The sequence below is a fragment of the Hylobates moloch genome, unplaced genomic scaffold (assembly GCF_009828535.3).
Source record: "Hylobates moloch isolate HMO894 unplaced genomic scaffold, HMol_V3 SCAFFOLD_15, whole genome shotgun sequence".
NCBI classification, from domain to species: Eukaryota; Metazoa; Chordata; class Mammalia; order Primates; family Hylobatidae; genus Hylobates; species Hylobates moloch.
The window spans coordinates 77,547,033-77,564,341 of NW_026652290.1; the positions used below are offsets into that span (position 1 = coordinate 77,547,033).

At 41.9% G+C, this 17,309-nt stretch overlaps 1 protein-coding gene across 5 annotated transcripts in view; it reads right to left on the minus strand.

The window, feature by feature from the left end:
* MSH2 (mutS homolog 2) overlaps nucleotides 1-17,309 on the minus strand; it is a 305,392-nt gene that overhangs the window by 267,731 nt on the left and 20,352 nt on the right. For all 5 annotated transcript variants that reach the window (XM_058428244.1, XM_058428245.1, XM_032176557.2 and 2 more), the window contains one exon: nucleotides 5,535-5,644. In XM_058428244.1, the coding sequence (XP_058284227.1) occupies nucleotides 5,535-5,644 (110 nt within the window). The remainder of the gene's footprint in view (nucleotides 1-5,534; nucleotides 5,645-17,309) is intronic.

Consider the following 17,309-nt stretch of genomic DNA (forward strand, 5'->3'; position numbering starts at 1 on the left):
TAAGGCCTCCCCAGCCATGTGCGTGTGAGTCCATTAAACCTCTTTTTCTTTATAAATTACCCAGTCTTGGGTATGTATTTATTAGCAGCATGAGAACAGACTAATACATTATCCTTTATTAAAATGCATATGAACTCTCCAGTCTGTTTCTTCAGGTCTTCACTTCTTTTCTATGAAGCTCTCATGTGTACTTGAAATAAAACTTTTCTCCTGTAAATCTGTCGTGTGTCAGCTGAATTCCCAAGCTCCTCCAAAGAACCTAAGAGGCTGGAGGAAATACGTTTTCCCATCTCTACCACACCTTTCCCACTATACTTCTTTGTATCATTCTGTTCACTTGTTATAATACTATACATTACATTCAAAAGTAGAAAAGCTTCAAAGAAAAATACATTTTTTTTTTTTTGGAGACAGAGTCTTGCTCTGTTGCCCACGCTGGAGTTCAGTGGGTGATCTCAGCTCACTGCAACCTCCGCCTCCCGGGTTCAAGCAATTCTACTGCCCCAGCCTCCCAAGTAGCTGGGACTACAGGCATGCACCACCATGCCTGGCTAATTTTTTTATTTTTTATTTATTTATTTATTTTTGAGACGGAGTCTCGCACTCTTGCCCAGGCTGGAGTGCAGTAGCGCCATCTCGGCTCACTGCAAGCTCCGCCTCCTGGGTTCACGCCATTCTCCTGCCTCAGCCTTCCGAGTAGCTGGGACTATAGGCACCCGCCATCATGCCCGGCTAATTTTTTGTATTTTTAGTAGAGACGGGGTTTCACCGTTAGCCAGGATGGTCTCGATCTCCTGACCTTGTGATCTGCCCACCTCGGCCTCCCAAAGTGCTGGCATTACAGGTGTGAGCCACTGCACCCGGCCTAATTTTTGTATTTTTAGTAGAAACAGGGTGTCGTTCTGTTGGCCAGGCTGGTGTTGAACTCCTGACTTCACAAGATCTGCCCACCTCAGCCTCCCAAAGTGCTGGAATTACAGGTGTGAGCCACTGTGCCCCACCTAAAGAAAAATACTTAAAAAATTATTTATATCCTGATTTTTAAATGTCATTTAAAAAAACTGCCCACAAGCACTCTAAATAAAAACTATAAAGAGGAAGTCATCAAATCATTAATGGGACATCATCATTTGTTAGGGAACGTTTGGCTTATTTGCTGTCAAGCAGAGACTTTAAAAAAATAAAACAAAAAAAGGCATAATGTAAATTTAAAATAACCAAGATTTGATCATTCTGTTGCCCTTTGTAATTATTATAGCAGTAAATAACATTATCAACGAGTAGACCCTACAAAGAATAAAACAATTAACTGCAGAAAGACAGCTTTTACCGTCCAAAGGTAGGGAAGGAGAGGTAGTGGGGAGGTGGGAGAGAGGACAGTGCCTCTGCATCTGCTGGGCAGAAACGTGATGGCCCAGACAAAAAGAGCTACAAGGGGATCTTTAATAGATCTTTACACTTAATATAAGAATAGAAAGCGGTTCAAATTTTAACAACCTCTTAAATATTCTCAATTATACAAATCAATTTTGGGCCAGATATTGCCCAGTGACTGCCTAAGTGTGCAGTATTTCAGGGAGGATAGAAATTGGTAGGAAGGGCCCAGGCATGGTGGGTGGCTCACACCTGTAATCCCAGCACTTTGGGAGGCTGAGGCAGGTGGATCACCTGAGGTCAGGAGTTCGAGACCAGCCCAGCCAACACGGTGAAACCCTGTCTCTACCAAAAATACAAAAATTAGCTAGGTGTGGTGGAGTGTGCCTATAATCCCAGCTACTCAGGAGGCTGAGGCAGGAGAATCGCTTGAACCCAGGAGGCAGGGGTTGCAGTGAGCTGAGATCATGCCACTGCACCCTAGCCTGAGTGACATATCTCAAAAAAATAAAACAACAACAAAAAAAGAAACTGGTAGAACTAAATCACATCAGAAGTTAGGCAGGCGCAGACCCCAGACAGACAGCACAACAAACTTGAGTGTGTGTTAGAAATGCAAATTCCCCAGCCCTACTCCAGACCTAAAGATTCTAGGCTTAGAGCCATGGCAATTTGTTCCCGTGGGCATTCTGATACCTGCTTAAATTTGAGACACATAATATGAAGGCAATATTATAGCAATTTAGAAGAAGAATGCTGACCACAAATGGCAAAATTAACTGCAGCATTTCAGCAGTTTTTTTTTTTTGTTTGTTTGTTTTGAGATGGAGTCTCGCTCTGTGACCCAGCTAGAGTGCAATAGCATGAACTCAGCTCACTGCAACCTCCGTCTCCTGGGTTCAAGCAATTCTCTTGCCTCAGCCTCCCAAATAGCTGTGATTACAGCCATGTACCACCACACCCAGCTAATTTTTGTATTTTTAGTAGAGACAGGGTTTCACCATGTTGGCTAGGCTGGTCTTGAACTCCTGACCTCAGGTGATCCACCCGCCTTGGTCTCCTAAAATGCTAGGATTACAGGCGTGAACCACCACGCCCGACCTCAGCAGAGCTTTGCCTGGGCGCTGGGTCCCTTCAAGGGAATACAGGTAGGTGACACTGAAAAGCTCAATACTCTTCCCACACCAGCTCAAAACTGGTCCCTAATAGGCATTAGGCTCTATTATACTCATAGTTTTTGTTAACCATCAAAAACACCTTTACATGTTTCTATTTAAAGCAATGTTTACAAACAACTCTGCCCTATCAAAGGCAAGACTACATCCTCAGACAGGCAGGAATAAAACACATTCGGCTTCCAGATGTCTCAGAACAATATTTCTGTCTCCCATTGATCTGAAAGTTGAACACCTAAAATCATTCCACTAATAGCAGCACTACAGAGGAAACAATAGCCAAAATGCAAGTTTTCCTAAACGGGATGATGACACAACTTTTTTTGGTTTCTTAACCTACAAGTAAATGGAAAAGACTGCTCTATCACTGACACAGAATATACTAGAATATGGAAACATTTATACCTACACACATGCACACCCGTGCACTTTTAAAATCCAGAGGGCATAGAGCAAACAGGATTTATCTTCTTTAAACCTCAGTTAATGATCCAATAAGAATAAATCAACATTACATAGGGCAAGTATTAACTCAAATCACAGATACTAAGAAAAATGCAGCCAGGGCCTGGCATGGTGGCTCACGCCTATAATCCCAGCACTTTGGGAGACAGAGGCAGGTGGATCATCTGAGGTCAGCAATTTGAGACAAGCCTGACCAACACAGAGAAACCCCGTGTCTACTAAAAATACAAAAATTAGCCGGGCGTGGTGGCACATGCCTGTAATCCCAGGTAACTGGGAGGCTGAGGCAGAAGAATGGCTTGAACCGGGGAGGCAGAGGTTGCAGTGAGCAGAGATCGCGCCATTGCACTCCAGCCTAGGCGACAAGAGCAAAACTCCATCTCAAAAAAAAAAGAAAGAAAGAAAAGAAAAATGCGGCCAGAGACGGTGGCTCATGTCTATAATCTCAGCACTTTGGGAGGCTGAGGCAGGAGGACTGCTTGAGCCCAGAAGTTTGAGACCAGCCTAGACAACAAGCAAGACCTCATCTCTACAAATAATTTAAAAATCAGCCAGGTGTGGTGATGCACATCTACGGTTCCAACTACTTGGGAGGCTGAAGTGGGAGGATCACTTGAGCCCAGATTCAAGGCTGCAGTGAACATGATCGCACCACTGCACTCCAGCCTGGGTGACAGAATAAAACTCTGTCTCATTTTTTAAAAAGGGTGAGGGGGCGGGCACGGTGGCTTATGCCTGTAATCCCAGCACCTTGGGAGGCCGAGGTGGACTGATCACCTGAGGCTGGGAGTTTGAGACCAGCCTGACCAACATGGAGAAACCCCATCTCTACTAAAAATACAAAATTAGCTGGGCTTGGTGGCCTATTCCTGTAATTCCAGCTACTTGGGAGGCTGAGGCAGGAGAATCACTTGAACCCAGGAGGCAGAGGTTGAGGTAAGCCGAGATAGCACCATTGCACTCCAGCCTTGTCAAAAAGAGTGAAACGCCGTCTCAAAAAAAAAAAAGGAATGCAAAGAATCTAACAACTAGCAAACCAAACAGTTACCCTAATATGAATAATGCAAGCATATATTCCTGCATGACCATTTTAACAGGGAATTTAACTTAGAAAAATTTCAAAATATTATTTTTAAAGTCCTGCAACTTAAAAACACTATATTCAGGCCGGGCATGGTGGCTCACACCTGTAATCCCAGCACTTGGGAGGCCGAGGCAGACGGATCACCTGAGGTCAGGAGTTCGAGACCAGCCTGGCCAACGTGGCGAAATCCCGTCTCTACCAAAAATACAAAAATTAACCGGGTTTGGCGGCAGGCGCCTATAATCCCAGCTACTCGGGGAGGCTAAGGCAGGAGAATCGCTTGAACCCAGGAGGCAGAGGTTGCAGTGAGCCAAGATCACACCATTGCACGTCAACCTGAGGACAAGAGTGAGACTTCATCTCAAAAACAAACAAAAAAACCCACTATATTCAATGGGCTCACCATAATAAACTTGTAAGCTTGTTCACATAAACAAATTTTTAACAGATATAAAACAAAATATTACCATTTCATAAACTCTGCTTTAAAATTCACTTTCATGTAAGGATATTTTCAACTATTTCACAAATTGTTCTCACTTTACATATAATCATCGTTCAAAATTGTTAAAGACATGAGATATAGATCACTTAAACCCTAAATGTTCTCAATTAACAAGAAATTTTAGAAGTAAATAGTATTTAGAGTCCTGGTTAACTTTTTAGTTATATTCAACAACTATTTAGGAGATGCACACCTATTCTAACCTCCTCCTGCAAAGAACTCTCTACATGGAAAAGAAACAGAAGTGGCCCGGAATGGTAGCTTATATATGAAATCCCAGCATTTTGGGAGGCTGAGACTGAGGCCGGAGGATAGCTTGAGGCCAGAGTTTTGGGACCAGCTTGGGCAACACGGCGAGAGCTCATCTCTATAAAAAAGTTTTTATAAAATTAGCCAGGCATGGTGGTACACACCTGTATTTACAGCTACTAAGGCTAAGGCAGGAGGATTACTTGAACCCAGGAGTTTGAGGGGTTAGTGAACTATGATAGTGTCACTGCACTTAAGCCTGGGTAACAGAGGGAGACCCTGTCTCAAAAGAAAAACAAGAAAATAAACAAAATGAAAGTTTTCTTGTGTGTCCTATGTTTAGCTCTAACTTCTCTTTCCTTTTCCAGTGACTATAATTTTCCTTCTCTTTGAAAATAAAACGCAGTTGCATTTATGAAATTATGAAATTGTTCATTTATGAGATTGTCTTTAACCAGAAGTTATGCCCAATATTCATTTTCTCCACTAATCTTTATTTCATCCACTGAAACAGTTGCTATTTTTTTTAAAAATCCTCTTCCCATCTGTCACTTAATCTTACATCCACTGTCTACAAAGGTGCTACAATTAGATACTAAGAAGAAAAACCTACAAATTTTCTTAATGTGGCCTTTGCTTTTTAAAAATATATACTGCTTAAATTAAAAAGTATATTGCATACCTGATCCATATCTAAAGTTGTTTCTATCATTTCCTGAAACTTGGAGAAATCAGAACGAAGATCAGTAAGAGGAGTCACAAAAACTGCCAACAATAATTTCTGGTGTTTTCCTAAAAGAAAGTAGTAAAACAAACAAATAAAAAGATCTCACTTTACAGAATACAAATCATAAAAATTTGACTGAGATAAACAAGCATCATTTGATCCAAAAGGTACAAATAGTACAGTAGGTCTCCAAAGTTACTATTTACTCAGGTGTTTTAATTCAAATTGTTCCATACTCAATTTATTTTATAGAAAGAGAGATGACGTAGCACTCAAAGCTTCCCACTAATAATACATTACCTCGTCTGTAAACACAACAAGTAATACAGATGCAGAAACATGACATTAATTATGACTAAATGAATTTCATTTCTTATAGATTTAATAACCCAAAGTCATTAAAATAAAACCTCTAGCTTACCTCACATTCCTAATTTCCATTAATGACAGTGTTCCAATTAACAGGTTAAATCAAGCCAAGTTTTTACACAATGGAACTGTGCTTGATGGTATTTAAGGGTACATGATGAGGAGGCCGGGCATGATAGCTCATGCCTATAATCCCAGCACTTTGGGAGGCTGAGGTGGGCAGATCACTTGAGATCAGGAGTTTGAGACCAGCCTGGCCAACAAGGTGAAACCTCATCTCTGCTAAAAATACAAAAATTAGCCAGCCGTGGTAGCACAGGCTTATAATCCCAGCTACTCAGGAGGTTGAAGCAGGAGAACTGCTTGAATGCAAGAGGTGGAGGTTGCAGTTGGCCCAAGATCACACTACTGCCCGCCAGCCTGGGCAACAGAGCAAGATTCTATCTCAAAAAAAAAAAAAAAGAGTACACACTGGGGAATCATGTATGAAGGAGTAAGTGAAGCAATGAGTATATAGTGTGAAAAAGCAGGACTAGAGACCTGGGTAGCAATCCTGGCTCTGCTACCTACTGGCTCTGTTATCTGGAGCATGATACTTTGAGCCTCCTTTTCCCTTTTTGTACGAAGGAATAATAACAATAGCTACCCAGAAAATAATAAATGAGATAACTATACACAATACTTGTATAGTCCTTGACACTTAATAGAAACTGAACAACAGTTACTTTGTACTACTACTGGTATAACACAAGGATTTTTTTTTCTAATCACCAATAAATTCCCTTAGAAGAATTCTGCAAGTGATATCTAACACACTGCATTTCACTCCAAAACAATAGTTCCCAAACTTCTCCAGAAATTGTAGCAGCTACTGAGAAAACGGTGAAAAGCTACTATGAAGTCAGCAAAATTGTTTTAAGAATTCATGTTTTATTATTAATCACAAAAGCATCTATACATATTTGGAAAATAGTACATAAATGTGAAGCACTATTTAGACAGAATATAAACAACACTTTGCCCACATAATGTCTGTTGTGCTACAATGCCTAGTTCTTTATTCCAAATTAGCTCATGCACTATTGGTAAATAAGGGAATTGTGGTAGCAAAATTCAGAGGTGGCATTGGTTTATGAATGATTTTTTTTCCAGCCCATTAATGTTTTAAAGGGATCAAGGTTAAGCTCTCACACAATTAAGAGTAAGCCTTAGCAGTGAAGACCTCAGAGTAGTTGGCTTAACAGCCACTGTACTTTCCACTCACTATGTTAAGATATGTGGGAAAGCTCAAGGGTACAAAACATTTGCCAGTGTTTTCGAAAAAGAAAAAAAAACGAACTGAATTTCATACCATGGTTCACATTTTTAATTCTGATGAAACTAGCCTCTATTAGAAGCAAATGCCCTCAAGGACCTACATCTCAAAGGAGAAAACAAGAGCCACAGATCTAAGGCTTCAAAGAGTTGGCTAATGCTGGTGTTTGGGTGCAAATGCCAGGAAGGCCACAGTTTTTATTACAGTCTGTTATGCTTCTGTTAGAAGCGGTTTTTAAAAATTCATGTATTTTCAGGTCTGCCTCAATCCTGTTTTTTCCATAAGCTGTTATTTTTCTAGCACATGACTGAAGAAGGTTTTCCAAGAATCCATACTGCATTAAATATCGATACGAACTTCAGAACTTACGTCACCCTCAACATGTCCTCTGGCTCCTCAAGCACATGAGCCCACTTTGCTGCAGCCCTTCTCAGTTTATAAACTTCCTTATAAGTTCACCTGCTCCCTTATCCTCCAAGCTTTCACTAGCATCTTAAATTCCTTCCCTTCCTCGTAACTTGTACTAAACCCCAGTTGCCAATTTCCAACTAGACTTTGTAAAGCTACATTCTCCACTAGTGATCACAGGCTAGAAAGCCCTACACAAGCTATCCTGAGGTCTTAACCAAAGGACTCCTGGTATTCATAGTAGTATATAAACATAGAAGAAAATTCTAGTTTTATGTTCTCTAGCCTCTAGCTGAAATTTAGCATTTGCTTTCATTATTAATGTAGGCAATAAGCCATGGCAGTATTACCAGTACCTGTGTCTTTGTTACCAGCCTGGCCGACAGAGCAAGATTCTGTCTCAAAAAAAAAAAAAAAAGAGCTTTTGCGTGGCAAAAGGAACAGTCAGCAGAAGAAAACAGACAACCCACAGAGTGGGAGAAAATCTTCACAATCTATACATCTGACAAAGGACTAATACCCAGAATCTACAACGAGCTCAAACAAACTAGCAAGAAAAAAAAACAACAATCTCATCAAAAAGTGGGCTAAGGACATGAATAGACAATTCTCAAGAAGATATACAAATGGCCAACAAACATAAAAAAATGCTCAACATCACTAATGATCAGAGAAATGCAAATCAAAACCACAATGTGATACCACCTTACTCCTGCAAGAATGGCCATAATCAAAAAATCAAAAATAGATGTTGGCGTGGATGCAGTGAACAGGGAACACTTCTATACTTCTGGTGGGAATATAAACCAGTACAACCACTAAGGAAAACAGTGTGGAAATTCCTTAGAAGTAGAACTACCAGTTGATCCAGCAATCCCACTGCTGGGTATCTACCCAGGGGAAAAGGTATCATTATACAAAAAAGAAACTTGCACACATGTGTTTATAGCAGCACAATTCACAATTGCAAAAACGTGGAACCAACCCAAATGCCCATGAATCAAAAAGTGGATAAAGAAACTGTGGTATGTGTGTGTGTGTGTGTGTATACACACACACACACACACACACAATGGAATATATATACACACACACACAATGGAATACTACTCAGCCATAAAAAGGAATGGATTGGCCAGGCTCAGTGGCTCACGCCTGTAATCCCAGCATCGAGGCAGGTGGATCATGAGGTCAGGAGTTCAACACCAGCCTAGCCAACATGGTGAAACCCCATCTCTACTAAAAATACAAAAATTAGCCAGGCGTGGCATTGGGCGCCTGTAATCCCAGCTACTCAAGAAGCTGAGGCAGGAGAATGGCTCGAACCCAGGAGGCGGAGGCTGCAGTAAGCCGAGATGGCATCACTGCACTCCAGCCTGGGAAACAGAGCAAGACTCCGTCTCAAAAAAAAAAAAAAAAAAAATTAACACTGGTTACTCTGCTAGAGTTAAACTGGGAGTTGACTTCTTTTTACATTATTACCTTTATAATTAAAAGAAAAAATATGGGGTCAGGAGTAGTGGCTCACACCAGAATCCCTGCACTTTGGGAGGCCAAGGCAAGCGGATCACTTCAGGCCAAGAGTTTGAGGCCAGTGTGGCCAACATGGCAAAACTCCGTCTCTACTGAAAATACAAAAATTAGCTGGGCATCGTGGCATGGACCTGTAATTCCAGCTACTCGGGAGGCTAAGGCACGAGAATCATCTGAACCCAGAGACCAAGGTTGCAGTGAACCGAAATTGCACCACTGCACTCCAGCCTGGGTGACACAGCAAGACTCGTTTCAAAAATAAAATAAAATAAAAACTATAGGAGCTAAACAATGGGTACACACGGACATGCAGAGAGAATTAACAGATACTGGGAACTCCAAAAGGGCAGAGGCAGAGAGAGGGATGAGAATTGAAAAATTACCACCTATTGGGTACAATGTTCATGGGCAAAATAGAAGTCCAAAACTCACCATTACACAATATATCCATGGGACAAACCTGCACATATACCCCGAATCTATAAAAATAAAATAATAAGGCCGGGAGCAGTGGCTTACACCTGTAATCCTAGCACTTTGGGAGGCCAAGGCAGGCAGACTGCCTGAGCTCAGAAGTTTGAGACCAGCCTAGGCAACATGGTGAAACTCCATCTCTACTAAAAATACAAAAAACTAGCCAGGCGTGGCGGTATGTGCCTGTAGTCCCAGCTACTCGGGAGGCTGAGGCAGGACAACTGCTTGAACCCAGGAGGCAGAGGTTGCAGCAAGCTGAGATAGCACCACTGCACTCCAGCCTGGGCAACAAAGCGAGACTCCGTCTCCAAAAAAATAAAAAACAAGACATAAATAGCCTGGCCTAGAAACCAGTTTTAGAAAATTACTCACAGAAAAAGAAAAAAAAATCAAAACACCAGAGAAGTAAACAGACCTTTAAAGTTTCTGCATAATAATTTCCTGGAATGTTAAAATAACAATAGACATTAGCTAAATATCAATTATAATAGGTAACTGTTACTATTTAAATTGTCAAAAAGCAGGATGGCATGGTGGCTCACGCCTGTACCCACAGCACTCTGGGAGGCCGACGTGGGAGGATCACGAGGTCAGGAGTTCAAGACCAGCCTGACCAACATGGTGAAACCCCATCTCTAGTAAAAATACAAAAATCAGCTGTGCGTGGTGGCGCACACCTGTAATCCTAGCTACTAAGGAGGCTGAGGCAGGAGAAGTGCTTGAACCCTTGAACCCGGGAGGTGGAGGTTGCAGTGAGCCAAGATCATGCCACTGCACTCCAGCCTGGGAGACAGAGCAAGATTCTGTTTAAAAAAAAAAAAAAAAAAGTCAAAAAATGTCAAACATCCTCAGGAGGTTGAGGCAAGAGTATTGCTTGAGCCCAGGAGTTCATGACCAGCCTAGGTAATATAGCAAGGCCCCATCTCAAAAAAAGAAAGTAAAAAGTCAAACCATATTAGTTAAATTATGGCAACTGACAATTAGTACTATATACATTATTATCCTATCAATATTTTCTATTAGACTTTTGCATACAGCCAGTTCTGCTATATAATGCAATGTATGTATTCCTAAAAATCAGAACACTATGCAGTATAAACCAGAGCTGTCCAGGTGTGGTGGGGCACGCCTGTAATCCCAGCACTTTGGGAGGTGAAGACGGGCTGATTGCTTGAGCTAAGGAGTTCCAAAGCAGCCTGGCAACATGGAAAAACTGTCTCTACAAAAGTGTAAAAATTAGGTGGGCGAAGGATCACGCCTGCAGTCCAAGCTACTTGGGAGGCTGAGGTGGGAGGATAGCTTAAGCTGGGAGGCCAAGGCTGCAGGGCTGAGACCACATCACTGCACTCTAGCCTGGGGAACACAGCGAGACCATTTCAAAAAAATAATAAAAAACAGCGCTTATGAGAAAACGAGTTCAAGCCACAACTCTCAGAACCTTCATCAGTGACACGTTAAAAAAAATAAAGACAGGAACCTCATAAAAGTAGTAGCACAGTTTTATACATGTGAAATGGTTAAGAAATACATAACTATTACAATAAATAAGTCACCTTGCAAAACATCTGCGGTTTGCTTGTGGAGTGGCCTTTTTTTTTTTTTTTTTTTTTTGAGAGGGAGTCTCGCTCTGTCGCCCAGGCTGGAGTGCAGTGGCGCAATCTTGGCTCACTGCAAGCTTCGCCTCCCGGGTTCATGCCATTCTCCTGCCTCAGCCTCCCAAAGTGCTGGGATTACAGGTGTGAGCGACAGTGGAGTAGACTTCTAAAGGGCTGCAGCTTCTGAGTTACTGCAAAATGGTTAAAGGAATACTGTCTGAAATGGGTGGCAAAGTTGTAACACCAGATGTGAATGGGTATGGTTCATAACACATAGAGGAAAATAAGGTAGGTATTTGAAGAGCACATGTATGTGTATCTTTTGTATATGTCTACACTGCTCAGTTCAGTTGGATGCATTTTTCTGCATTCACCTAGTGTTTCCTTGGGATTTGTGCATAAGCAAACTCAAAATTTACATTATGCTCAAATCGTTCCCTAATATACCACCCACACTGGAACAAATCTGTTTTCAAAACAAGTGTTACAGCGGAACTGACTGTGTATGATTTGGTTTAAAGACTGAAACAACCTATATCAAAACAATAATGACTACATCTGGATGGCATGATAATGATCTACAAAGAACTTATATTGCTTTTATAAACTGATGAAGATGAGATTTAAAGAACATATTTCCAACATACACATCCAACCAAACCTTAAATAGTAGCCTTTATAGGCTAAGGGTTTTTTAAAAAGGCTAAATAAGTAACGCAGATTCTTTTTATCATCTCCCTTTCCAGAAATGTCAAATAAATCACTTTTATATTCTTATTCTCCATTTAGAAGGAAACCACACAATCAGGTAAAAAATGTGATTATTATACTAATGTACTGTGTTATTTAGGGTCAAGGGCAATGGAGATAAACACTTCTACTCTGCATGAGAAGAACAGAGAAGCTCACAGAAAAGGTGACATTTGAGTTCAATCTTGGAAAAATGAGTAGGGGTTCATCACATGGACAAGGACATTAAAGACAGGAAAACATGCATAAAAGCACAAAAGGCATGGCATGTCTGGAGACTAGCAGTACTATACTGAGACAGAAGGTGTAGGTGAGGGAGTGTGGGGGAAGCTGAACAGGGAAGCAATGGCCAAGGCACGTGAAGAAATGGGGCCGTGTCCTGAAGATTATGGGAAGCAATTAATGTGTTCTGAACTGAAGAGGTAATGTGTTCTGAATTGATGACATGATCAGACGAGCTAACAAAGACTACTACCAGTTCAATGAAGAAGATGCATAGACCATGGGGGGCGGGGAAATAGCCAATGTGAAGTACTTAAGGAGTGTATTAAACAGAAACAGATGATAAGTGGGTATCAGGAAAGGGAAGGGTTACGCATCTCAGTATTGTAGCTGTTATAATAAAATTCATCAATAAAAATATCTGAGGCTGGGAGCAGTGGCTCATGCCTATAACCTTGTACTTTAGGAGGACGAGGTGGGCAGATTGCTTGAGCCCAGGAGTTCGAGACCAGCCTGGCAACATGATGAAACCCCTAACTCTATAAAAATTTTTTAAAAGTTAGTTGGGCATGATGGTGCATGCCTGTAGTCCCAGCTATTTGGGAGACGGAGGTGAGAGGATCACTTGAGCTGAGCCCAGGAGGTCAAGGCTCCAGCACTCCAGCCTGGGTGACAGAGTGAAACCCTGTCTCAAAAAAAAAAATAAAGATACCTGGGTAAATTGTTTTAAGCACTATCAGAAATTTGCCCTAACCGTAGAATACTGTTATTTTAAGTTTTGTCCCAGCTTTTTCAGTTTTCAGAGACATAAGGAATATGGGAGGCCAAGTATACCTTTTCGGAAATTAGCTATCTCTTAGTGGAGAAAGATTTTAAAAAGCCGTAATCACTCAATGTGAATCTACTTTCTAAACGGCTGCTGCCCTCTACTGTCTCTCTGAATTCACTTTATTTATTTATTTATTTATTTATTTTTCAGGAATAACATTAAGCTTAGAGTTAATCAAAAACCAAAAATAGGCCGGGCGCGGTGGCTCACGCTTATAATCCCAGCACTTTGGGAGGCCGAGGCGGGCGGATCACGACGTCAGGAGATCGAGACCACGGTGAAACCCCGTCTCTACTAAAAATACAAAAAAATTAGCCGGGCGTAGTGGCGGGCGCCTGTAGTCCCAGCTACTCGGAGAGGCTGAGGCAGGAGAATGGCGTGAACCCGGGAGGCGGAGCTTGCAGTGAGCCGAGACTGTGCCACTGCACTCCAGCCTGGGCGACAGAGCAAGACTCCGTCTCAAAAAAAAAAACCCAAAAATAATCACAAGATAGCAAGACAGCATACTCAATTAATAGCAATATATTAATATATTAAGAAAAAGAAAAACTTTTAAGCCATGATTTTGCTTTTAAACAGTACCTTTGGTCTATTTTCTTGTAAAGAAACTTGGGAGACTAATTTGTAAAATTAGTCTCACTTTTTAGTTTCTCCTTGCAGTCAGTATGCTAAAGAGCTATACTGAGTTCTGCAAAATGCTACTTTTTTTTTGTTTTTTGTTTTTTTAAAAAAAAAACCTCACAGAGATCCTTTAGGGAGTTCCCAATGACCAGGGTACACCTAAAATTCAACAAATTTCAAACATTTTGTGTAAAAGAAAAGAACACAGCTCTGAGCATAACACACAGAAAACAGATTTTCCCCCTGTAACATTTTCCAGGCTAAGCCACTTCAAATACCTGAACTGGCCATTAGCTGCAAGACCTATAATGTGAAGCATCTGACTTAGATAACATTATGATCACTCATAGGTCTATATAATTTAAATCTAACACCAGAAAAGTAGGAAATTGTTGACTTGTTGCAAACTGTCATCAAGTATATTAGACTGTGCCTATACAGGGAGGTTGAGGAAGGAAGCGAAGTTACCCTCAACCCCAATCCCTGACTTCCTTAATTATCCCAGGGAGTGAGAAAGATCACCCAAGGAATGTGTAGAGCAGTACTTCTTACCTTCTAGGGGGAGAGGAGGGTATTTACATACGTTTTTTGTTTCTTCCCTCTCTACCAGGAAAGACATATATCCCTTGGGATATCTGACGAAAGTTACAAATTCCCAGCCTGGCCAACATAATGAAACCCCGTCTCTACTAAAAATACAAAAATTAGCCAGGCGTGGTGGCACATGCCTGTTAATTCCAGGTACTTGGGAGCCTGAGGCAAGAGAATCACTTGAACCAGGAAGCAGAAGTTGCAGTGAGCCGAGATCACACCACTGCACTCCACCCTGAGCCAGAGTGAGACTCCATCTCAAAAAATAGAAAGTTACAAATCCTTTCCCCAGAAAATATACACATACACAAAATGTTGCACAAAGTTTCAGGAAGCCTCTAAGAACTCATTCAAAGAATCCCAGCTTAGCCAGGCACAATGGCTCAAATCAGTAATCCCAGCACTTTGGGAGGCCCAGGCAGGCAGATCACTTGGAAGTCAAGAGTTCAAGACCAGCCTGGCCAACGTGGTGAAACCCCCATCTCTACTAAAAATACAAAAATTAGCCAGGCGTGGTGGCACACGCCTGCAATCCCAGCTACACGGGAGGCTGAGGCACAAGAATCGCTTGAACCCAGAAGGCGGAGGTTGGAGTGAGCTGAGATCGCACCACTGCACTCCAGCCTGGGCAACAAAGTAGGACTCTGTCTCCACAAAAGAAAAAAAAAAACCCCAGCTTTTCCTGTTATTAAGTGAAATGGGAGCCAAAAATAGAACTTGATAAGGTAACGGAACACTTAAGAAAGCTAAAAACAAGGATAAAGAGAAATAACCCATGGAACAAAAAGAAAACCAAGAATACAAAAATGTTTAACATAACCTTAGGAGAGTTTCAAGGCTGGGCATGGTGGCTCACGTCTGTAATCCTAGCACTTTGGGAGGTCCGAGGCAGGTGGACCACAAAGTCAGGAGCTCAAGACCAGCCTGGCCAACATAGTGAAACCCCGTCTCTACTAAAAAATACAAAAAATTAGCCAGGCATGGTGGTGGGCACCTGTAATCCTAGCTACTCGGGAGGTTGAGGCAGGAGAATCACTTGAACCTGGGAGGTGGAGGTTGCAGTGAGCCGAGATTGTGCCACTGCACTCCACCCTGGGTGACAGAGCAAGACTCTATCTCAAAAAAAAAAAAAGAGTTTCAAGATCAAAATTGTCAAGATCAGTGAACTTTCGTTAAAGACTATACCGAGGCTGGGCGTGGTGGCTCACACCTGTAATCCCAGCACTTTGGGAGGCAGAGGTGTGTGGATCACCTCAGGTCGGGAGTTCAAGACCAGCCTGACCAACATGGAGAAAACCCATCTCTAATAAAAATACAAAATTAGTGAGGCGTGGTGGCAGGTGCCTGTAATCCAGCTACTTGGGAGGCTGAGGCAGGAGAATCGCTTGAACCTGGGAGGCATAGGTTGCGGTGAGCCGAGATCACGCCATTGCACTCCAGCCTGGGCAACAAGAGAAACAAAGAAAGAAAGAAAGAAAGAAAGAAAAGAAAGAAAGAAAGAAAGCAAGCAAGCAAGAAAGAAAGAAAGAAAGAAAGAAAGAAAGAAAGAAGGAAAGAAAGAAGCGGGGGGACTATACCACATTCACTGGATTTAGCAAAAAATAAAGGTCACCTCAGTACTGTGGTCAGGGCTGGAAACCAGATGAATGAATGGAAGATGGGAAGTGCAGGCTTTCAGAAACCCATTTGGGAATGGAAAGAGCGAGAGAGATATATTAACAGATGGTACTGGAAGAGGACCCAGGAACAAGGGTGCTTTTTTTAAAAATAGATGTATGCACCTAAAAATACGCAGTGGTAAAGAGCCAGTAAAGAATAAAAGCAAGTAGAAAGTAAGGAGTAAGAAGTGCGGGTGGGATGATGGGGGAAAAAAATTAAGTGAGTTCCTAACAACGCCAATACTCCCTCTTGAAAATAAAAAGGATATTATTTACTATGTGATGGTAAAGATATATGAGGAAAAAAAAATGATCAAACAGTTGATTTAAATGGTGAGAGTGAATTGTTTAGAGAGCCTATCTCCATAATTGTACCCTGATTCCATCCCTAATACTGGTCAATCACCTTCTGTTTCTACCTGGTCCTACTGGAATAAAACAAGAGGTTATGGAATCAGAAAAGCACAGCAGTGGAAGACACTCATTCACAGAACGGAGAAATAGAGGCACAAGGGGGATACATGGCTGCCTACACCACACTAAAAGAGTATGCAAACAGCAAAGTATAAAGACTCATTTTCTTTTTTTTTTTTTTTTTTTGAAACGGAGAGTTTCGCTCTTGCTGTCCAGGCTGGAGCGCAACGGCACAATCTCTGCTCAATGCAACCTCCGCCTCCCAGGTTCAGGCAATTCTCCTGCCTCAGCCTCCCGAATAAGTGGGATTACAGGCACATGCCACCACGCCCCACTAATTTTGTAGTTTTAGTACAAATAGGGTTTCTTCATATTGGTCAGGCTGGTCTCGAATGCCCGACCTCAGGTGATCTGCCCGTCTCGGCCTCCCAAAGTGCTGGGATTACAGGCGTGAGCCACCGTGCCCAGCCAGTAAAGACTTATTTTTTTGTTGTTGTTGTTGCCCAAGCTGGAGCGCAGTAGTGTGATCTCAGCTCACTGCAACCTCCACCTCCCAGGTTCAAGTGATTCTCCTGCCTCAGCCACCTGAGAAGCTGGGACTACAGGTGCGAGCCACCACGTCAGCCAAGTTTTTGTATTTTTAGTAGAGACAGGGTTTCACTGTGTTAGCCAGTATGGTCTTGATCTCCTAACCTCATGATCCGCCTGCCTCAGCCTCCCAAAGTGCTGGGATTACAAGCGTGCCCGGCCAAGTCTCATTTTCTTTAATTCTGCTTTGGTGGAAGTAAATGCAGGTGCTCTAAGTTTTATCAGTCTAAAGAGAAGCTTTGACTACACTAGGAATACTTTTTATAACACAGGTACTTTGAGAAAATAAGCACTTAGCTACCTCTTGCACTAGATAAAGGAAAAGGTTTCTATAAAATTGAAATCTATACTTATTTTATATCT